We start from the raw sequence: 22,910 nt of genomic DNA, 5'->3' as shown, positions 1-22,910 counted from the left end.
TTTACTAAATAAAATTTAATAAATAAAACTGAATATGTATGAATATTGTTCTAATTTTCGCTGTTGTTTTGTTGTTTTAGTGTTCATCTTGTGTTCAAATCACAAGACATGATTACAGGTATTATTGCTCTGTCATGTCATGTCAGCTGACGTTTTCACCTGACTCCATCACCATCAGTGGACCTTAGCGCTTCCTTGTTTGTAGTGAAATGCTATTGGACAGTTGCAGACGCACTTTGATTCTAGTGGTCCAGATGTACGTCAGTCATCCAGAGAGGGGCGGGCTGAACACGTTATACACGAGGAAATAGATCCAAATTCAAACACAGTCGCTTATTGGCATTGTTGTGCGGGAAGTGTCGAGTTTTAAAGTAACAATGTGCAGGTCCGTGTGTGTCCTCGCGCTCCTTGTTTTAATCAGCCCAACTGCTGAAGCGTTGGACAATGGTCTGGCGCTGAAACCCACAATGGGCTGGCTGCACTGGGAGAGATTCATGTGTAACATCGACTGTGACAAGGACCCCAATAACTGCATCAGGTAAGAGACATCGGAAGAACTGCGGTGATCATGCGCAGTCTGACATGATTGTGGGCTTAAAAACAGAGGGAAAGCAGTCAAATCAAGTTACTCAAGTCCTACTAACATGGTCTCCCTCAAATATCTCTTTTATAAAAAAGTCAGTTTTAAAATCACATAAAAATGATTCAACATGTATAAAAGCTCTTAAATGTAGCCTACGGGAAGTGACAATATGGGATTTGTTTGCATCATAAACTAACCAAACAACTCTACTGGAATTTAAAATCAAAAAAGAAAAGAAAAGAAACCCATTGGTCTCACACATAGACTGTTAATATTAAGTTATTGGTCTCACACAAAAAAATATGATTTCTTGTTACTTATCTCATGACATGGCCATGCTTAACAATTATTTTCCATGTAATCTTTATTTCATATTTAGGACATCATGTGATTGTATTATAGTTACTTCATCATTGAATTGTACTGACTCAGAACGACAGACAATGAGAAGAGAGACATGTGATTGTTTAAGGAGTGAACATTTGATAAGACAGGAATAAAATGACACCACCTGATTTAATTTGCCTTTATTTGTTCTTTGGGTTAAAGGCCCTCGGAGATAATGAGTGTAATGCAATAAACTAAATTAACTAAATGTAATAGTACTTTGTAAAACAAGAAACATAGGTACCTGCACACATTCCAGAAGCATTAAACGAGAAATCTGTAAGGTAATATGATAAGGTCCAGGGATGAACCAGATTATGATGACCAGATAATGTAAGACAAGCAAATGCAGCATCCTCTGATCTCAGAAGCCATAACCGGCAAATATTTGGCATTTTTGCTTGAAAAATGTTGTATCATGATTACACTTAACCAATCATCAGAAGAGTTGCTGATTAATTTTGTGTCAATTGACTAATGGGTTCATCTCTCAGAATTATGTAGACTGCATTATTATATTGCACAGGTATCTTAATTCATTGGGAAGGTTCAGGTAAAACACTCTCCGACTGCTTGAGGTTACTTTATCAGTCCCGTTTTCCTCATTATTAGTTGCAAAGTTATAATTAGGGCTGCAACTAATGATTGTTTTCATTATTAATTCATCTGCTAACTATTTTTCTTTTAAAAAGTAGGGGAAAAGTGCCCACCACATTTCCAAAGCCCAAAGTTACATCTCCAGATAGATATTCAGTTCACAAGATATTCAGTTTACTCTCGTATAAGAAAAGTAGCAAATCTCCAAATTTGAGAAGCTGGAACCAGAAAATGTTTGGCTTAAACAATCAAGCTGTTGTCATCATAGTTGCAGATGAATTGTCTTACAATTGACTAATTACCTAATTTATCGACTAATGATTGCAGCTCTAGTCATAACTTCAAGTTAGTAAAGTCTCCTTTTTGTTTGATGAATGCAGAGCACTTCAGACGTAATGCAAGATCTTGCAAGTTCCTCTTGTATTTTAGTGATTTGTGACAAACAATTCACTTCCTGTGCACAGCAAAGCTTTTTTTTCCACCAGGAAGAGCTGGCCAACAAAGCGTTTAGAGCACCAAATGTCAGCCTGTGAGTTGAATTGTTATTGTGTTCTGTCAGTCGACAAATGAATGTTACAAAAACTGGCATTTGTTTTTTATGAGAATAGCATGTATTTGTGTCTGCCATATTGCTCCTGCACATGATGTTGAACACGGGCATCTTAACTGATACTATCGGCCCTGCCTGTCTCCTCCTGTTGCCCTGGCAGTGAGCGTCTGTACATGCAGATGGCAGATGTGATGGTGAAGGAGGGCTGGAAAGAGGCCGGTTACGAGTACGTCTGCATCGATGACTGCTGGCCCTCCCACCAGCGCGATGCCCAGGGCCGCCTGCAGGCAGACCCCAAAAGATTCCCGGGGGGCATCAAGAAACTGGCCGACTATGTGAGTAGTATAAAAGAGGCATGGAGACAAATAATGCCATACTTCTTTCATAAGTTCATAGAGATCAAAGAGAGAGGGGTTCAGATAGACTTAAGGAAAGCGAGAATTCTTTCATTTCAGTTATTTCACCAGCTGGAAGGAGCAAAATGAGATTATGCACAAAGCTATGATATGTTTTTTTTTTTCTAGTTTCCAGTCTTTGGACTGTATTATGAATACACAGTTATATAATGGTAAACAATGTCATATTTAACACATAGTCCCCTCTTATGTGATTACATGGGGTGCAGTGTTAACAAATCTGTGGTACAATGTGTCCGAGTTTCTTTCTTTGACCCCCGGTTAAATAACTCTAGAAATAAACGTGATTACACAGTCAAATTGCTCATCATTATACATCCATCTGAGCCGACCTGCAGTTCTTTACATAAGAGGGGAATTTCATACCGGTTGAAATGCAGAACCTGGAGAGCCAGGGAAGATACGTAGGCATATATTGTCTTAGGTAGGAGTATGCTGTCGTTCAGCCTCTTTGCTACGGACCACTATGACAGGCAATTCCTACGCAGGCAGCTCAAATGTGATGTTCACCAGGAAAGGGATATATTTGGCCCCACTAATAAGTCAGAACTGTGTAATGTAACAGAAGCATCAAGTTTTTAGCTGTGCAACATCGCCACCTACTGGTACCTACCGAAACCCTGTCAAGAACAAATCTGTAATTGTGAACTAAATAAATGTATTTCTCTGTTTTAAGGTCCATTCTAAGGGACTGAAACTGGGTATCTATGCAGATGTTGGGAAGAATACCTGTGCTGGATACCCTGGCAGTCTGGGTTACTATGAGACAGATGCTCAGACGTTTGCTGACTGGAATGTAGATCTGCTCAAATTTGATGGCTGCTATATGGACTGGACCTTGGTGGGAGAAGGTGAGCTTTAGTAGCCTACAATTTACAGTTACAAACATGGCCATGCTGGTCCTGGCATAGGCTGTCAATGTAGTCCCTCATTACTGCTATGTTCTTCCCCTAAAGCAAACGTTATTTTAAAAAAGCCCATTGATATATATGTAAATAAACTTGGAAATATATGTTCACACGACTTAACTTTTAAACTGCATCTTTATAAATGGTCCGGGTCCATTTCTTGGGTTCACCTTTAATTCAGAACCTCTATGGACTTAGTGGACAATGTTTTTGTATGGGCTTTAAGCTAACACTTTATGATTTGTTTTGGTTAAGGCTACGTCAACATGTCAAAAGCACTGAACAAAACCGGAAGTAGTATCCTGTACTCCTGTGAGTGGCCTTTGTATGAGTGGAAGTTCAAACAGGTGAGAGAGCAGTTGTTCTGGCTTTACCCTACTTTAAATTAGGGCTGCAACAATTAAGTCGATTTTATTTAAAGCAAAAATGCTAATCCCTCTCTGTTTCCAGCTTCCCCAATGTGAGGATTTGATGCTTTTCTTTGTCATATTACATTACATGTGGCTTTTGTCCAAAGCAAATTAGAATAAGTGCATTCAAAAGTAGGCGCAAGAGCTAGATATCATCCACAATTAAGACTGAATTCCTTTAAAACAAATAACGAAAAGCATGTTGAGTACTACAATGCAAGTGCTTAGAGATGGGAAATTATAATGGGACATTTTTATTATTTTCTGTTAGTTGCAGTCCTACTTTAAATCTCAACATACATTATCGATCTCTGGTCTATTTTCCAACATTCCATCCACACAACAATAATTGTATAAAGAATGCTTATTAATGATTAGCAACTGCTTGACGACACCATACATTGTGTTATACGACATCAAAGAGCCTTTCTGTGCCTTCAGCCCAACTACACAGCCATCCGCGAGGCGTGTAACCACTGGCGCAACTTTGCTGACGTGTACGACTCATGGAGCTCTGTCAAGTCCATCTTGGAATGGACTGCTTCTCATCAAGACATCATTGTCCCTGCGGCTGGACCTGGGGGCTGGAACGACCCCGATATGGTATTCTACTCTGTTTGACCTAAAACTAAGCATACAACCAGTGGCCTTCAAGTACCAAGCTGTTTTATCATTTAAAAAATGTAATAAAAAAATTGAAACTGAATCACTTGCTGCATTTGAAGACTGAGTGCAGATTTGTAGGGATAGTAGAGATAGATATACCGTACGAAGTCACAGCCAGCAACCAACTAACTTTTCTTTTTTAAAGCTTTTGTATTTACTTTTATTTATATAGCCTATAGATTTCAAAGGCAGATTCATGAAAAAGTAGTTTCATTACAGTAGACACTGTAGGATTATTCACTCTCATAAAAAGGTTCAGCTAAATTTATGGTAGTTTGTCATGTATAAAAACACTTGTGTAAAACAATTCTCAACAGCAGATTGTTGTACTGCATTCTGTCAGTAAACCTGAATTGCCCTGTTTTCATATTTATGACATTGGTCCATTTCTCTAGCTAGTGATTGGGAACTTTGGCCTGAGTCATGCCCAGCAGGAGTCTCAGATGGCATTATGGGCCATCATGGCAGCCCCTCTACTCATGTCTAATGATCTGAGGGACATATGTCCTCGCTCCAAGGAACTGCTGCAGAACAGACACATCATTGCCATCAGCCAGGACCCACTGGGCAAGCAGGGATACCGCACTGCCAAGGTGGGTGATAGGCGACACAAAGCATAATCACCTACTGGACTAACAGCGGTCAGCATTTACACTACATTGTCTCTAAAGAAATGCTAAATGCCTTGTGGTCACTTTGGCAGAGCCTCTTTGACACAAACACTTTTGCGAGAAATAAATGTGGGTGATACCACAGCAGTAATTGCAGTTAAAAGTATGGAATAGTACTATCATTGCCAAAATCATAAACAACTTGTTCTACAGGTGGACAGTTTTGAGGTGTGGGAGAGGACTCTGTCCAAGAACCGCCTGGCTATCGCTGTGCTGAACCAGCAGGAGATCGGTGGTCCCCGAGGGTTCGTCATCAGAGCGGCTCCTGGCTGGAAGATCTGTGACCCCCAGTGTGAAGTCACACAGATCCTTCCTCAGTACAAGGAACTGGGTGTTCAGACGCAACATACCAAAATGGTTGTATCTGTCAACCCCTCAGGCACTGTTCTACTGACAGTCACTCCCATCAGCAGCGACATTACAGGGGTTAACAAGCTGTACTGGAGGGACACATCTGTCAAACGCAAGCACACCACCACTTTGTAGTCCTCAGGTGGTTATGCATCTTATCTGCCTACACCATTGTGATCAAAGTTGAAATAGTTTATTTTCAACCTTGCTTGTTAAAATGAGAATCTAAAATTATAAAAGAAAAAAGCTAAAGTGTTTCATAGTCTGGTTTGCTTGAATCAACCTGGATACGATTACAGTATACCTGCTACCTTTTTATCATGTTGAATAAACTGGAAAATGTTGGAACACTTGCTGTGAATTGTCCAGACTTGGCTGCTAATGAGCATAAATTATCTCAAGAGACAAAGCTTGAATTTGACAAGTATAGTGAAACACAGGCAAAGGAAAGGGCCAAAGTATGTTTTAATACATTTATTGAAAATCGTGACAACTTCTCCAGAAGACTAGCCCACAGTTTAGAACTGGATGACCTGGCCCTGTAAGACAGATGAAACTTGAGTTAAAATGATGCTCAAACTTGTTTTTAAACACCAGTAGATGTATCAATGATGGGGTTCACTTAAAATTCTGATGTAATTAAAGAATTTACTATCTACTATGACAATTATGAAACTTTTACTACATTTTAATAAAGACAAATTGTTTTACAATTAAACAAGATTTTTTTTCCTTTTGTTGGCTATAACACTACAAGAAAGGCATAGAAAATATAACTATGAAGTTTATCATATTTGCCATTTTACTCTGCTCCAAACATTTATTTAATGTTGCATGTCTGGTGCGTGAAGAGGAATTAATGATGCAAAAACAATGAAATACACCACTATGCTATATCCTTTGTCCATTCATCCCATTATAAATTACCCTCATTGTCAAAGACCAGGATCCACCACAAGCTTATCCTCACGAAATTACACTTAACTAGTGATAACAAATTTTCCTTTATTCCACCAAGCGTCTTGAGTAATGAACTAGCAATGGTTCTTTGGTTTGTGTTTTCAGGTGGTAGTTACACTAAAGTAGGCCCCAATTTCCCCTGAAATGATGTTCTGTTTGACCCCTACCAACGCAGGATTAAATATAAATGAATGCAAAGTTAAAACATTGTGTTGTAACGCAACACTGACAATATGACACAACTGCAGCATCAGGGCAGAAAGACCCAGCAACTATGGGCCTTTTTTTTTTAACATTTACAGCATTTGTCCCAATACTTTTAATTTGAATATGGTATTGACTCAAAGTAGAACTGGCCCACTTATGAGCCATCCATTAGGTTGTGCAACCAATGTGGTTGTTCCAATGGACCAATATAATCTCAAATTTATGCTAGTATACAGAAAGTGGACAAAACATTACTACATACTAAAATGCCTGCAAAATAGTTTATGGGAAATTTACAGTGGCTAGCATTTTTTTATTGCTTTGTCTCATATATGTAATGTGTACCACTGTATAATACAGGCCAATTCAACACCACATGCCTCTTGGCGAAGATGATTGCAACATCTCTCAAAGTATTAACATTTCCAAGTTTTGGACAGTCCAAAATTGTCAAGATGTTACGAGATTTAACTTAAATTTCCAATGGATAGTTGTCAGGATTATTAGGAAGATTTAGGAAATGATTCTAGGGTGCACTGCATAGAGTCTGACCGGAGAATTAAAGATTTATAATTTTTTTTTTAAAAAGCATATAAGCACTCACAAAAATACAGCAAACAGTGGAAGCGCACACGCAGACACTACTAAATAAGATTATATCAACGACTCCTACCTTTCTCTTCTTGTCACCACCCAACTCAAAGTGCTTGCATCTCTTGATAGCCAGCATTCTCTTGGATCTGCAGTTGGGCTCTACACACTCAAGCCTCAGCACAATCTTCTTTGTGGTCTTCGCCTGAAAAGACAGTACATCACTGGGTCTGATTTCACACACGTAATACATGACATGATAGACAAAGTACTAGAAAGCTCGAGCTTACCTTCTTCCTGAAAATTGGCTTTGTCTGTCCACCATAACCACTCTGCTTTCTGTCGTATCTCCTCTTACCTGCAGAATTACAGTTGAGCTACACTTCATGATACAACTCATTTACCATATATAGATACCAGTACCAGTCAAAAGTTTGGACATACTTACCATTCATGAGTAAGTGTCCAAACGTTTGAATGGTACTGTAAATACACCTATGAATAAAAGGATTTACCCTGTGCATAGAGGGAGTCCTTTCCCTTCTTGTACTGGGTAACTTTGTGAGGCTGGTGCTTCTTGCACTTTTTGCAGTAGGTCCTGCGGGTCTTCGGGACGTTCACCTGGACAACACATAAGATAAACCTTTTAACAGAACTGCGATCATATTAACATGAAAGTGGTGAATGACATCAAAAAAAGAAGAAAAAAAATCACTATTATTGGATCTGAGAAACAACTGCCAACATTCAGCGTTAATTCGGAAAACTAGCTTGCGAAAAGTGGTGCACAAAGAGACTAAGGTTATATTAAAGTTATAACTTTATTCATATCGTGTTATGTGAACACATTTTAAAATGTGACGTTTACGGACATAAGGCTCGTGTGTTTCGTTACAGCCCCGGTCAGGGTAACATGTTAGCATAGTAGCTATGTAACGTGCATTTCGTGCGAAATGTGTTTAAACGTGAAACGCTGCAATAATGTTGAACGTGAAAAGGCTCTTGTTCGCTATAACTATTACTTTGACATTTAACGTTAATGTATCTTAAAAGAAAGGCCGGTTAAATGGAAGTAACGTTACGCGTTGCAGTAGCATTTCACCTCTAACACAACAAGCATAGTTCAATGACAATCTAAAAGCGTAAAATGCACACAAGGTGACTAATACTACCATCGTTGCGTGTATCAAAAGATTGTTAACCTATCTAAGTTAACTAGACACAGAACACATTATTTAATCGGCAAGATTGAGTTAGATTCTGTAAAATGTATGCGTGAAATATTTTCATACCATGGCTGCGTCCCGATGCAGAGGAAAAGAGGAAGGTTGAGGCCGGAAGCAGTTCCTAATGTAGGCCTCAGCGGTGAGCGGTAGATGCTAGATCGGATCCGCTAGATGTGTCGACGTCACAAGATGTGCCTTGTGGCCCGCCTTATTCTGCCTTATTCTACCTCTGATTGGCTTACCATGGTTTTCTTACCCTAACCCTAACCAATCTCCACTCTCCATGCCTAAACCTAACTACGTCGAACATTCTAGCAGATCCGATTTAGGATCTACGGCGGTTGAGGGCTCTTCCATAACAGTCTGCCCCCTAGCGGCGTCACACACCAGGAGGACAACAAAACAAAAACAAAAAAAACAAAGACCTCACATTTAAGTCAATGAAGGAAGTTATCACTTTATTCTTTGTAAAACACAATGAGCAGACTTTCTAATGCCTGCAGAAGTTATTAATTATCAGTTTTTTTTATCACTTGTCTCTGCAATACTCAAACTGGCAGTTGACTTTATAAGAAATCCTCTTGAATAAAAATGAACAAATTCACGACACAAATATTGTCCTCTGTCACTGTTAAACCCGCTTGCACTTATCACCGAAACTGTCCAGACGGCTGATATGAAAATGAGCAGAAAAAAAGGGGAAGTTAGCAGAGTCGATTCCTCTCTGTGGGTGGGTTTAACCTTCTTGCATCACAGACTAACACACATTTTATGGAAGGCAAGCAACTGAGGCATGTCACCGCTTTAAGCTTCAGCATCTGTAGTTGTCTGTCTGATGTTTGACTTTTTTGGTTGTCTGGGTAAGTGTCAAAGCTCTTTAAATATATAGGATGTAAGGTCAAGAAGTATTTTAACTAATTTCTTAATTAGCTCTTATTAAGAACTTATCTGAATTAGTTCTAATTAGTTCTATTCTTACTTAAGTATGAATGATAAAAGCATGAATGCATTTCATTTAAAAGACTATGTACAAAAGTAGTAGTCAGTATTATGTATATTTGTGCAAGTACTAAATTAAAACCCATCAACTTTTAGTTTGTATGCAAATCCTAAATGAAGTGTGTACTTATCACAAAATTACAAATATAAAGTCAACCAATAGTGACATTATCTGCTAAAATGCAAAGATGTTATACTTGTTTCTGAATGTTTTGTCAATGATAATGGACTATGATGTACTTGGCTGTACTTTGCATGTCTTTTAAACCTTTGTATAGACATGTCTTGCAGCACTATAGTGGTTTAGATGTATGATGGGGCTATAATCAGATAGTAGTTTCATGTGGTTACACTTCCATGCATGACAAATATCTTGTATGTTCTGAATTAGTGAGCACATTTATACATTACAATTTAAGTTTCCCTAAAATCGCCTACATTTACATGCATTACAAGGAACACTAATTACTATTTGTACATTCTGAAAATTGAACTCCACAGAGCGCCACAATGTTAAACTGATGTGGTGTCCTAATATGTATGTGAGAGTATTCTTTGTGGTTAGATTTAACTCTTACAACTGAGCCCCCATGTCACTCTCTTTTTTCTCATTGTCTCCATCTTAAACGCAGACAAACACATAAACACACATTTTCTTGTATGCACCACTTATCTGTAAGGAAACGTCAGGAAAGAGAGCATCTTGACAGGTTCCTGTTGAACCAACTCTTTCATGATATAGTTGTTTGCTTTGTCATATGTAGCAGACATGATATGAAAATATATCAAATATATATGGTATCTTGCGATTAATGATTTTATGAGATTGAAAACAGTTATTTTAAGGATACACTTTGGCTACTCTTGACTTTTGAGTTGCTGAAAAGTTGCCTTGTGTACAGTAATAAGTGCATTTTTAATAGAGTTTTTGAGCCCAATGTCATAACTGATAATCCTCAAATTGATATACATAGTTTATAGAATTTCACAACCAAAGAACACACACTCAACTGAGAGGATAAGCATTAGAAAAACCCTTCTCTCTGCAGTGTTAAGGTGTCGTGCTGTGCAGAAACTAAATATTGCTAATATGTTTAAGTTCAAGTGGGGAAGCGATGTGTGAACAGTATACATCACATGTATGTAACATACATTTTGAATGTGCTAATGTTAACTCCATTTGAGAGAAAGAGATATAATAATAGGTTGAAGTGCTGCAGAGCACTGGGTTCTTTCTCCCTTCATATTGCAGTACAACACTGATGCAACTTCCCTATCAGTTCGTCTGTGTCAGCCACTGTGTGTCAACTCCCTTCAAATAAAAGACAAAAAAAGTCCTGTTGGCCATGATGATACAGTGAAATATGGGCATACATTTTCAGTCAACTGGCTCCGCTCGATCAGAGAAAAAGAGAGAAGGGGTGGAACATCAGTGAGTTGATCATCCATTACCAGAGTTTGTTGACCTCTATACTCAAGTTAGTGATGTGAGAAAACATTAGGCGGCGAAGAATGAGGAATGAGTAAACAATGTTTCACGGAATGGGGAACACTGCTGTCGGTTTATGACAGCACAAACAAAACCAATAGGTATTGTCTGTCTAGTGTGAAGAAATGTCACACTCCTGTAGCAGCGAGTGACAGAAGCTTCTGGTGGTGTTATATAGTTACAGTTCAGATGATAGAAGGAAGTGCTCACAAGCTGAAAATAGGCTGAGCTGAAGTGCAAACACATTCCACAGAGACTAACAGACAATTAGCATTCAGCTGTGTGCCAAAGGGGTAGTTTGTGTATTTTAGAATAATGTGTTTTTTAGACAGTGTTTGCTGAAAAAAACATCTGTAAATTGTGCTTTTTGCTTTGATGTAATTTTAGTTCTGCGTCATACATTTTCATGATAGGTGATACATCGACACACTGGCCTGTCACTGCGGTATCTTTTGACCTTAACCCCCTGTAAGTGCATTTTTAGATATCTTCTTGAATTCTCATTTTAAGAGTATCTGCATATAAACTGATCCCCACGTGTTTCCTATCAAAATGTTCTGAACAAACTCAGCTTTCTGTCTAGCTATGCCCAAAAATGTTCCAGAGCAATGTACAAAGAGATCATTTGGCCCTAAAGCGGAAATATTTCTCAAATCTCGTGTGATAACATACCTACACTCAATTCTTTTGGTGCTTGAAATGAGTTTACAAAAGTATTGGGTTCACAAAAGTAGCGTAATATATGAATACAATAGTAAATACATGTCTAAAATAAAATTTTGTAATATCACATTTTGAGTAGGAGCATTGTCAAACATTGCTTGGAGTTGCCGGTGTGTCTATCTTCCTCAGAGGAATAAATTGGGATAAATTATTCAACATCTCAAGGAACTTTTGTGTTTTTCCAAAATGTGAAGATATTTAGAGCGTATATTTTTGTTGTTTTAGGAATGAGGCCATGTGTTAGTGCTTTTACAGAGTCTACATTATCCTCATCTACTCTAATCTAGATATGACATCAATTAGGCCTTGTCTTGTTTTGGAGGTGCAGGTTCCAGTTCAGCACAAGTAGTCAGCAGGTGCAGTCTTACTGCCTTTTTCATTTGCCTACTTATGCAGGTCAAATGTAATTATGTGTGTGAGCAAATTATGTAAGCGAGAGAAAGGTAGTCTTGTGATAGTGTTATTGTTTGATATCTTTTATGATGAGTTCTCCAGTAAACACATTTCGTTTCAAATTTTCTGAAAACCCCAAAAACCTAGCACAACAAACATACATTTTAATGTGTTACATTAACCAAAGGAACTTTAGTTCAAAGTAACTGCATTATCAACCTCTAAATTTATGTGACATGAAATACAATCACCAAAAACTTTTGGATGCAATTTATTGTGTTCTGAAGAATCTGAGACGTGGAGGGACAATATCAACCAATGATATTAGAAATACATAGTTAACAAGGGATTTGGTGGAGACGCTTATCCAAAATCTCCCACAGTTTCCCAGCACAAAAGCATTCGGGTCACTGAGCTGGCGTGATGATGACCAAGATACAGTAGCTGAGGGAAACAGATGTGAAACGGGGGGGGGGTTGGAAATGAATAGGATGTTGCAGGCAGGAAAAGCAGGGCTTATGCAAACTAAAGGTAATCACAAGCTGATATGTGCTCGCATTCATGCTTCATCCCGTTCCAGATCTTTATTCACACGTGATGTAGAGGCATTGCGCTGACTCTATGAATGTGTGTGTGCATATTGACTTAAATCCTGTTAAAATACATGTTTCAAAGGAAATAAAAACACAGAATAATTGCATTCAAAGTGCTACATAACCCAAAAGGCTGCCTATAAGCTAAGCACAGTGATAATGGGTGAGTCAGTCACAGTTCTCAGTAAAGCGATTACTGCCTGAGTCGAGGTGCAAATGTACTGTTCATTGCTGTTCTGCCACAATGAAAACAGCCGGGTGTTAGGCTACACTGCTATTATGCTTTACAAAAGTATTCATTATTCTTTGTTCCCATGTAGATTATTGTTGACTGAATCATGTCAGACAATATACTGGAAGAAATCTTCATTAAACGATCTCAGCAGAAGAAGAAGACTTCCCCTTTGAACTACAAGGAGAGATTGTTTGTTCTCACTCAGGAAAAAATAGCCTACTATGATTTTGATTCTGACAAAAGGGTACGTATATATGGAACTACAGAAAGACTTTGTTAAAATAGCATCACATTTGTCTCAGCTTAATGTTTGCTGGCAACCTGAAGAGAAATGTGCAGCTACTGCACATCTGAGTTACCTGACTGTTTCCTCATCTGTGACACAGAAGCGAAAAGGTTTAAAAGGATCAGTTGACATCGAGAAGATCAGGTGTGTAGAGACAGTCCAGCCAGAGACCAACTCCCCGCAAGAGCGCATGTATGCTTTCCAGGTAGACAGTTTTATTCCATTTACTTCTTTAACCTCATTACAATCAAGGAGATTACAGACACAGCTACAACAATGTGTGATATTGTAGCCATTTTACATTATCATTGGTCTAAAATCAGGACCAAAAACTACCAAGTATTGGCTTTCACTCCTACCTCTATGCTAGTGTTAGTGTTGGAGATGGAAAGTGTTAAGATGTTTCTATGTCCCAGTATCAGTCACTGTAGTATATTAATGAAGAATGGAATATATTTCTTATTTGATAGCGTTTCAAACCCGTCACTACTATTTAGAAGCTGCAATAAGCAACATATGGGAGGCCTATAACACAAGACCAAGTTTTCTCCTGGGCAGGCAAAAGTTGTCCAATCCTCCAATAGTTAATAATGTGAAAGTCCATTGTTAAGAAGTGAAACTATCTCTCACACTCAAATGAACTAGGGGCTTTCAGTGACTGTGCAGGTGCACACGTGTTAAAGGGTAACTTCTGTATTTTTCAACCTGGACCCTATTTTCCTATGTTTTTGTGTCTGAAGTGACTGATGGGAGCAACCATTTTTGAAATTGGTCCAGTATTATGCAAGCTGCAATGTATTGTTAATGGGCTATTGCACACCTTCAATTTACATCCACTAAAAGTGCTTGTTTTGCCACTGACATGCTGATATTATTATTCGAAGTGTCTGACATTATGGAAAGGATCCCTACAGAGGTCGAGGTCGACCTTTTTGTTAAAGAGTAAGATCTTTTGTGTTTAACATGAAACAACCCCAAAATCGCCATTGCCAAACCCACCAGACTCCATTTAAATAAACAGTCACTTTATCATCGTGAAACACACTTTATACAACGTCGATAGAATCCAAAGGCCATCTTGGTTTGTCTTTTCACTGATTGAACAATCACCACTCTGGTTTGATTGAAATAAACCCATACTTTTTTGGTTGAAATAAACCCATAATTTACCCATTTATACAGTATGTGATTTGGTGATGGAGCTGTTTCTGGTTTAACAAGTGTCAGACACTAAGAATAATAATCTGAGCATGTCTGTGGCAAAAAGAAGCACTTTTAGTGGACGTAAATTGACAGTGCACAAATGCTCCAAGAGGTTACATTGCAGCCTGTAGCGCTTCTGCCGTCTGCAGTGGTCTTGCTCAATACTGGACTAATTTCAAAAAATGGTGTCTGTACTGAGCTAGTAAGTTAAATAGAAAATCACCCAATGTCTTTGACAACAAAAAAAAACAGCTGACGGGTATTTTCTTTTCCATTTTTGCCACAGATCATTTATGATGAGGGGCCGCTGTACATCTTTGCAAAGACTGAGGATATACGGGCTCAATGGATAAAGAAGCTGAAAGAAAGTTGGTATATGCATACAAATGTACAAATGTATCTGGTGTTTATGTGTCTTGTCAGCCAGACAGTTTATGCAATATTAAAGCATATATTATCACCCAGTGCATGCACAATAGAGAAGTTGGTTGCATATGCAAATGAAAGTGTTGATTTAATGTCTTGTATATATATATGTGTGTGTGTGTGTGTGTGTGTGTGTGTGTGTGTGTGTGTTTGTGTGTGTGTGTGTGTGTGTGTGTGTGTGTGTGTGTGTGTGTGTGTGTGTGTGTCCATACTGCATAGAGGTGCGCTTCAACAAGGATCTCATGCAAAAGTACCATCCATGTTTCTGGGTGGATGGGGTTTGGCTGTGCTGCCAGCAGGAAGTTAAACAAGCAATGGGTTGCAAGGTGCTAGATAATAAGAACGGTGAGAACGAGACTTCCTTTGGTTTGATATTGGCAACAATCGACAACTAAACTTTAGCCTATGGCTTAATTATTTTATTCATGTATTAAATTATGTCATTAATAGGCTTTACATCTAAAACATCTCAGCGAAGGGCATCCAGGAAACCTCTTCCTCCTACACCAACAGAGGTATATACACAGTCCCTTTCAAATAATAATCACTGATTACCGACAGTCATTTTTAATAATACATTCACAAATCTTATGTTTTTGTCCAGGAGAAGTTGGTTCGGCCTTTACCTCCACAGCCTCCTGAGCCACCTTCCCCCTCTGTAGGCATGACTGTCATAGCAGAGTATAACTACACACCAATGTCACCCCAAGACCTGGAGCTCAGGAAGGATGAAGAGTACACCATCCTGGAGATGTCTGATCAGAATTGGTGGAAAGCCAGAGACAAAAATGGGTGAGAAACAAAATGAACGCAAAAGGCCGATGCGATTACTTAAAACAATGCCACAAAAAAACTATTGGTGTGAATATAGAGCTGATCCCACTTGGACATGTACAGACCTGCATCCACCTGAAAAACAGTGGGAGAAGAGGTGTCCAAGGTAAAAAGATTGCAAGCTCCTTGCTTGCAAAAGGAGACATATTCATTGAGGACTTTGAGACGCAAAGATTAAATAAATTAAAACAAGTGCATGAAGAGCAGGAGACAGCACTAAGAGTAGAACTGCATAATATGTATACCGGTATGAATGTGTTTTTACTGTATTTGACCAAATTAATTTTCTGAGCTACTTCATTCCTAATGCCATATACATAAGAAAATACATTTTATAGCATGATCATTAAAAATATATTTAAATACTAATCAACTGTAATTTGGATGAATTCAATTTGCTTATAGAGTTTTAGGAGCTAGAATTTGTGTATGAGATGCATCTAGTGTTTGTGAGTACAATATGTATATTTGTATACATTTTGACTAAATACAATGTGTTTTTTTTTTTTTTTTTTTTTGCAGAAATGAAGGATACATACCTTGTAATTATGTTGTGGAAGCCGAACATGGGCTAGAAAAATTTGAGTGAGTGTGGGCACTATTGTACTGCCTTTAAATGGTCATTGTTTACTTTATTATAATGCTATTATTATAATACTATTACAAGTTACTTTAAAAAAATGATATACACATTTATGTTTCACAGCTGGTATTCCAAGAATATGAACCGTAGCCAGGCAGAGAAGCTGTTAAAGACTGAGGTAAACTCAATGACTGACATGCACAATGTTATAGGAGGATAGCTTTGAAAATGTTGTGCACCTACAGATTAGTCGAATTTGGCTGGACTAAATTGAATTTGAAACTTACACGATGCTTGTGTGGTGTTTCCCAGAACAAAGACGGAGGCTTCCTGATACGGGACTCAAGCAAGGCCGGGAAATATACTGTGTCTTTGTTCACTAAGGGTGGCGGGTGAGTCAGCTCAGTGGTTTAAAACACTGCTATACTGCAATACTGTATCCACTGGCTCCAGTCATGTGTGAACGTATCAAAAGAAGAACTGTTTGTAATGAAAGCGGAAACAGTGGGCCACACAGGGAGAGAAATGCAAATTATTCATGCAAAACCTGGATTTATCTGCCTGCAGAACTTTTTCATCACAGGACACTGTAAGACTGAGCTATCTTGTGGATAAGGCTGAAAAGATACATGATAAATGATAAGTTCCTGCATTGATGAGAACATGTGACTAAATCTACCTAAAGCTGCTCTTTTCTCTCCACAGGGAAACTAGTGGAAGCTGCAGACATTATAACATCTGCACCACTGCACAGGGCCAGTTCTACCTGGCAGAGAAGCATCATTTCAGCAGCATCCCAGAGCTCATCAACTACCACCAGCACAATGCAGCAGGTTGATACAGTAGTAGTGAAATTATTTGATATTTGTCACACAACAATATACAATTAAAATGTTGTTGTCATAGCAGGAAAAAAAAAGAATCAACAGAGAGGGGAAGGCAACAAATTATAGGCACACAAACAATATATCAAAAAATGTAAACATTCAAAGTCTGTACTTCATACAGCTCAACATGACCTTATAGGTTTTGTTGTCTCCCTCACTAGGTATGGTTAGCAGGCTGAAATACATTGTTTCTAACCGGGCACGGCCTCCATCAACAGCAGGGCTTGGCTATGGTAAGCATATCAATATACATAATTAATGTATTCTCTTGTTAATCATAATATCGGGTGATTAACCTCTGATGACTGATTAGAAATGTCTCAGTGAGTGCAATTTATAAACCACCAATTCTCTGACCCTGCATCTATTAACATAATGACCATCGCGTTTCAGCATTGTTGACAGCACCATTTGTTTAAAGTAATGAGTCCCTTGAGTGTGAAAGGAATAGTTTGACATTTTGGGCAACAAGCTTAATCACTTTTGTGCCTAATAGCACCTCTAAAGCTCATTAATTAACATGTATCTTGTTTGTTTAATCCAAACAAAAAAATATGTAAAGACATTTCCCACCACACAAGTCAGGTTGAAGCACACTGGCGTGTTCACGAGACTTCTCGGGCCTTCTCTGGTGTCTGTTGAGGAAACGCAATCATAAAACACAGAGTGAGGTCTGGTGTAACAGACATAAATGGACTGAGTCTTTAAAGTACATATCTTAGAATTTTACTTACATTTTGCAGCCTCGCCATAAACTCCTTCTCCTCCTCCATGTCCTGAAGTTCCTTCTCCAGTCCTGAGGTCCCTGACTCCTGGTAGGGGGCAGGGGTTTTGTCTTGGAACTGGAGGAGGACTCAGGCTTGCGGGAACTCTTCCTGGTAGTGGAGGAGGAGGAGGAGAAGGCTTCTGGTGACTCCGGTGATGGCACGGTGTGGGTGAGGGCCTAGCGGAAATGCTCCCTCATCCTCTTTGACTGGGCCACATTCAGGCTGAGGGTGTAGAAGCAGTCAACGGTGGCCATGTTGTGGCACATAAAGGTGACCACCATCTTCCACTGCTCGACAGAAGGTTGTTCTTGACCTTAAAACAGTAGAAGAGAAAAGATTGCTACTGTTAGTTAAGCCAGCAGAGTTTTAATGAAATCCAGCATGAACAGATAAGTGAGTGAGGAGAACTTACATGAGCAGACACAGCAGTCCTCAGGTCAGTGAAGTTGGGGGACCTTTTAAGACCCATCTCCGCCCACGCTACCTGCAGGTGGTGCAAGAAGTTTTAGCATGGGCCCTTCCCAGCCGTGAAGAAAACCAGCTGGTTCGGTGGCTTGCTGGCCACCCACAGCTGCAGCCACCTCTCCAGCCATCGAAACTCGTCAGTCTCTAAGAACATTTGGGCCACCCCAAAGGACTTGTTAGTCTTGTGTTCCCTGATCCGCAATACACAGAAAACGGACGGACTCTTTCAGAGGAAACATTAACAAAAACAACAAACTCACAAGCAGTGATGACAACAGGACACAGAGATTTTTATACTTACAGAGATCACAAAACCCTCATCGCCAGGCTTGTGCACCTCTAGGGCCTCTTCGACCTCGCAAACCCAGAGGTTACCGAGTACCCCCGGGCAATGACCATAATGGAGGCTGTGACCCTCGACACATTGGACTGTGCATTTTCCAGCTGCTTGGCAGTGGGGCAGCTGCCCTCATGGTACCGCTGGTAGTCCTGGAGGTCTTTTGTGAACACACATTTTAAATGATCTGAGTAACATTTAACATTGAGGTAGAACACACATATATTTGTCCTTCTTTTCTTTCTTACCAACTGAAGGAGGGAATTTCAGGTTCCTTATTCCAGGGCTACATCAACTGCCCCAGAAGAGGTTTTTCAGGTTTGTTCCTGACTCTTGCTCCATTTCCTGCTGGTCCAGCAGCATGAACGGAGGCTGTTCCCCAATAGGGTCTAGCTGCTCCTGTGTGTGTTGAGGAGGAGGCTGATGCTGCTGAGGCTGAGGGGTGTGCAGCTGAGGAGGCTGGGGGCTATTTTTCTTCCATAGCATGTCTTCTTTCAGACTATTACAAAAAAACACTGTTTTAAACAAGACTATTTTTATAAAATCGTTAGACTGTTTTTAAACTAAGCTAAACTTATACACATATGATATGATCTGATGTAATGATTTTATACGTCTTTTATGTCACGTTTTTTTACTCTTTCCATACCATGTCATGACTCGTGTGTGGAAAAATACATTGTAGAGAGAGAGAGAGAGAGAGAAAACCAACCCTATAACCCATAACATGGGTTACTCTTTGAAAAATAACCCAGAAACCCAAACAACCCAGGCGTTGGGTCAAAATATTAGCCCTATAACCCAGAAAATGGGTTACTCTCTGAAAAAATAACCCATAATTTTAACCCAACACAAATAACCCAGAAAATGGGTTGAAAAAATAAAATAAGTTTTTAGTGTGTGATAGTGGTATCAGTCTTCATGTCTAACTCTCAGCAATAAAGTGTAAAAAGCGGATTTCCCAAAATGTAAAACTAATTCTTTAATGTGGATGCTGCAAGTATAAAAGTGCTTCTCCGTTCTCTTTTGTTTGCTCCAGGTGTGTGGGAGATTGACCCCCATTGCCTCACCTTTATCAAGGAGCTGGGCAATGGTCAGTTTGGAGTGGTGAAATATGGAAAGTGGATGGGCCAGCACGACGTTGCCATTAAGATGATTAAAGAGGGCTCCATGTCTGAAGATGATTTTATAGAAGAAGCCAAAATCATGATGTAAGCAAAATTAGTAAATATATAAATGAGTCTGAATTTGGACTAAGTTGACACTCTATTTAGATCACGCAGTTGTGACACTTGAATTGACTGCCGTTGAAATCTTAGTGAATATTTTGTGTGCAAGGCTCATAAAACTGTGTGATGTGTCACTCTGGGAAGAGTAGTTTAAAGTGTGAGAAAAACCAACACATAATACTTAACTTCCATCTCCTTTTGCTTAAACCAGGAAGCTTCGCCATGAAAACCTGGTCCAGCTGTATGGCGTGTGCACCAAACAAAGACCCATTTATATAGTGACTGAGTTCCTTTCCAATGGCTGCCTGCTGACGTACCTCAGGGAGGGCCTGAAGCAGCACCCAACAACTGTCCAGCTCCTAGAGATGTGTAAAGACGTCTCAGAGGGCATGGCCTATCTTGAATCGCAGCAGTACATCCACAGAGACCTGGTGAGAGACATAGATCTACTGTAGTATGTACAGCTGTGCGACACAAATCCCTATACATTTCTAGATCATTGTATCATGCTATGTTGTGATGTACTGGGATAAAGTATTTGGAGATAAGTAAATGTTTATGTTTACAGTTAAATGTAGAGGGCTGTTTGTTTTGTCCTCAGGCTGCCAGGAACTGTTTAGTTGATGCAAATGGCACCGTCAAAGTGACTGACTTTGGACTGTCAAGGTAAAAAACTTTACATGAATTATAGGACACAGTTGATAAGCAGACAGATTAGCTAGCTAGTTGATAAATTGTCTACTTCCACTTTATAAACAACCATAGCAGCTAACATTAGTTACGTCGCTGCTGTAGTGGTCAGCTACTTCAGCGATGTTTAACGTTGGCTACATAACGTTAGCAATATATCTTGTGTAGAATCCAGGACCGGCAGGGCAGAGGGAAGTGTCAGGGAGCAGAGACAAAGTATTTAGATGAAGTGAGCTGGTTTGACCATGGAGATGGGATATGCTCGCTTAGCTTCACCGCAGTCGTGTGTGGCCATGCACTAGCGCTAGTGCGGGTAAGAGGTCGAGGGGTGTGGCCATGACATCATCGATACGGACGTATTCGTCGTCCAAATGAGAGCCGTTTTCGATTTTTTTCACCCTGAGACCAGGTTTCAAAAAAGTGCGTTTTCAGGCAGCGTGTTTACAGGATTCGTTTGGACAGTCGGCCCAAACGATGCTAAACATGTGCGTTTGCACAAAAAAACGTTTCCATGTGGATGGCCCCAGAGAGGCACATTGGTGCCTCATAAAGTAACTAAAATTCCCTTGATGACACACAGTTTTACATTTACTTTCCTCTAATGATCTCAGCTCTGTTATCAAGCTAGTAAACTGTAATAATGATATTAAATGCTGGATGTCTTTAAACACTTTCTACAGCAAAATACAGACAAGACATTCTCATTGTTGGTCCTATAAATCATATACAAAAGATTTATTTGCCTGGATTCACTGTCGCTGAAATACAGTGAGCAAGTAAGAAACGTCGGCAATGTTTTTGATGCTGATGTCACTTTTGAAAAACAGATCACCAATATCAGAACAAAAATACAGCATTTTATCACTTAAAAATATATCAAAACTTAAACATTTCTCAATTGACTCTGAGGTGCATGCATTCATCTCAAGCAGGTTAGACTACACTATTTTACAGGATTATCCGAACAATCAATAGGACGCCTCCAACTCATTCCAAATGCAGCAGCCAGTACTTGAACTTTTTTCAAATGCAGTTTTTTTTTTACGTGTGGTGTATTTTTACATTGTGGTATTTGTAGTTCTACATCTGAATACTCCTTCCACCACTGCCTTAGGTATGTCTTAGATGATGAGTACACAAGCTCAGCAGGTTCTAAGTTTCCTGTTCGCTGGTCACCTCCTGAAGTCCTCCTCTACTGCAGATTCAGCAGCAAGTCAGACATATGGGCATATGGTGAGTAAAGTATATTTTTTAATTCCCCACTGCATTTTTGGTCAGTTATAAGTGTAAACTATGAATTTCCATCTATATTAAAGTATCATAACTTCTTTACCACACTAACTATGTGTATACATATTTAGGGGTTCTTCTGTGGGAGGTGTACACTTTGGGACGGCTTCCGTATGAGCGCCTTAACAACACGGAAATAGTGGATCAAGTGTCCCGGGGCCTGCGCCTCTACCGCCCCCAGCTGGCCAATGAAAAGGTCTACAGCATTATGTCAAGCTGTTGGCTTGAGGTTAGTACATTTTATATAGAGGTGTGGGCCTCAGTAAAGATTGGACAATGACCTTGTACAGATGATGATAGTTTATAAAAGTATTTTCTCTCTCTCACAGCCTTCTTTGTTTTGTTTTCAGAAAGCAGATGACAGACCCACCTTTCAGGAGTTGGCACTTACTGTTCAGGATTTGCTGTATGAGCTCCAGTAGACTGTAGAACAGTTGATCCCCACAGATCAGCATCTCCACTTGTCCCTGGAAAGATAACACAATCATTTCAACAGCTTGAACATGGGACTGTGCAGCCACACTGAGATACTCTGTAATGTGAATATATGTAATGTGAATGTCTCTATAAATCACTGGTAAGAATAGCCTATATATTAGATTATTAGAAGTACAGTCCTACAGGCTAGCATTTAAAATGTTTTTATTTTGTTGAAAGTCCTCGGCCTTTATTGATCATGTGTATTGTATTCTGTGGAATCATTGCAAAATGTAGAGACCTTTGTATTTGGAAACAAGCTTTGTGAGAACATATATTGCACAAATAAAAGCCAAGTATGCCAGGCTTTAAAATGACTGAAACATCATTTGAAATGAAAATGACAAAATATTGGATAAATCTGTTGTTTTCATATTGTAATCAAATATAATATTTTGTTAAACACTAATACTTTCGCATACGTTGGTATTAGTTGTATTTGTTTAATTAAATTGTATATCATTAATTGAATATTGCTGTT

At 39.2% G+C, this 22,910-nt stretch overlaps 3 protein-coding genes across 6 annotated transcripts; 2 read left to right on the top strand and 1 right to left on the bottom strand.

Annotated features, from left to right (window-relative positions):
• The first annotated feature begins 221 nt into the window (after window positions 1-221).
• Window positions 222-5,887, top strand: gla (galactosidase, alpha). Its single transcript, XM_028588969.1, has 7 exons — window positions 222-538; window positions 2,278-2,452; window positions 3,210-3,384; window positions 3,697-3,788; window positions 4,293-4,454; window positions 4,913-5,110; window positions 5,342-5,887. The coding sequence occupies exons 1-7, from the start codon at window positions 378-380 to the stop codon at window positions 5,672-5,674; spliced, it is 1,296 nt and encodes a 431-aa protein (XP_028444770.1). The 5' UTR covers window positions 222-377; the 3' UTR covers window positions 5,675-5,887.
• A 99-nt stretch (window positions 5,888-5,986) lies between these two features.
• On the bottom strand, window positions 5,987-8,690 carry rpl36a (ribosomal protein L36A). 2 transcript variants are annotated; one of them, XM_028588974.1, is made up of 5 exons: window positions 8,590-8,690; window positions 7,813-7,918; window positions 7,588-7,655; window positions 7,380-7,502; window positions 5,987-6,078 (listed from the first exon to the last, which is right to left on the bottom strand). In XM_028588974.1, exons 1-5 carry the CDS (start codon window positions 8,590-8,592, stop codon window positions 6,058-6,060), a joined length of 321 nt encoding a protein of 106 aa, XP_028444775.1. In that variant the 5' UTR covers window positions 8,593-8,690; the 3' UTR covers window positions 5,987-6,057. The 2 variants fall into 2 exon arrangements, with proteins under 2 accessions (XP_028444775.1, XP_028444776.1); XM_028588975.1 differs by lacking the exon at window positions 8,590-8,690 and adding an exon at window positions 8,470-8,491.
• Window positions 8,691-9,296: 606 nt separating this feature from the next.
• Window positions 9,297-22,741, top strand: btk (Bruton agammaglobulinemia tyrosine kinase). Of its 3 annotated transcripts, XM_028588966.1 has the most exons (19): window positions 9,304-9,383; window positions 11,425-11,479; window positions 13,041-13,199; window positions 13,342-13,446; window positions 14,731-14,812; window positions 15,090-15,215; window positions 15,321-15,385; window positions 15,475-15,662; window positions 16,227-16,289; window positions 16,411-16,465; window positions 16,600-16,679; window positions 16,993-17,120; window positions 17,336-17,407; window positions 19,783-19,954; window positions 20,184-20,403; window positions 20,574-20,638; window positions 21,777-21,895; window positions 22,024-22,181; window positions 22,303-22,741. In XM_028588966.1, exons 3-19 carry the CDS (start codon window positions 13,059-13,061, stop codon window positions 22,372-22,374), a joined length of 1,911 nt encoding a protein of 636 aa, XP_028444767.1. In that variant the 5' UTR covers window positions 9,304-9,383; window positions 11,425-11,479; window positions 13,041-13,058; the 3' UTR covers window positions 22,375-22,741. The 3 variants fall into 3 exon arrangements, with proteins under 3 accessions (XP_028444766.1, XP_028444767.1, XP_028444768.1); XM_028588965.1 differs by lacking the exon at window positions 11,425-11,479 and having other exon boundaries at window positions 9,297-9,383; XM_028588967.1 differs by lacking the exons at window positions 9,304-9,383; window positions 11,425-11,479 and adding an exon at window positions 10,870-10,954.
• Window positions 22,742-22,910: the final 169 nt, after the last annotated feature.

This window comes from Perca flavescens, chromosome 10 (genome assembly GCF_004354835.1).
Source record: "Perca flavescens isolate YP-PL-M2 chromosome 10, PFLA_1.0, whole genome shotgun sequence".
NCBI classification, from domain to species: Eukaryota; Metazoa; Chordata; class Actinopteri; order Perciformes; family Percidae; genus Perca; species Perca flavescens.
This window is presented reverse-complemented; position numbering and strand designations above follow the sequence as displayed.

Bases quoted from the DNA above. Each gene is read 5' to 3' on its own strand.
- rpl36a (XM_028588974.1), bottom strand. The intron at 7,503-7,587 runs GTAAGCTCGAGC...CTGTCTTTTCAG, and splicing joins AGCCAATTTTCAGGAAGAAG to GCGAAGACCACAAAGAAGAT. The intron at 6,079-7,379 runs GTAGGAGTCGTT...TCTGTCTTACAG, and splicing joins GTGGTGACAAGAAGAGAAAG to GGCCAGGTCATCCAGTTCTA.
- btk (XM_028588965.1), top strand. From the start codon at position 13,059: ATGTCAGACAATATACTGGAAGAAATCTTCATTAAACGATCTCAGCAG. The intron at 15,216-15,320 runs GTGAGAACGAGA...TGTCATTAATAG, and splicing joins GGTGCTAGATAATAAGAACG to GCTTTACATCTAAAACATCT. The intron at 15,663-16,226 runs GTGAGAAACAAA...TTTTTTTTGCAG, and splicing joins AAAGCCAGAGACAAAAATGG to AAATGAAGGATACATACCTT.
- gla (XM_028588969.1), top strand. From the start codon at position 378: ATGTGCAGGTCCGTGTGTGTCCTCGCGCTCCTTGTTTTAATCAGCCCA. The intron at 2,453-3,209 runs GTGAGTAGTATA...CTCTGTTTTAAG, and splicing joins TCAAGAAACTGGCCGACTAT to GTCCATTCTAAGGGACTGAA. The intron at 3,789-4,292 runs GTGAGAGAGCAG...CTGTGCCTTCAG, and splicing joins ATGAGTGGAAGTTCAAACAG to CCCAACTACACAGCCATCCG.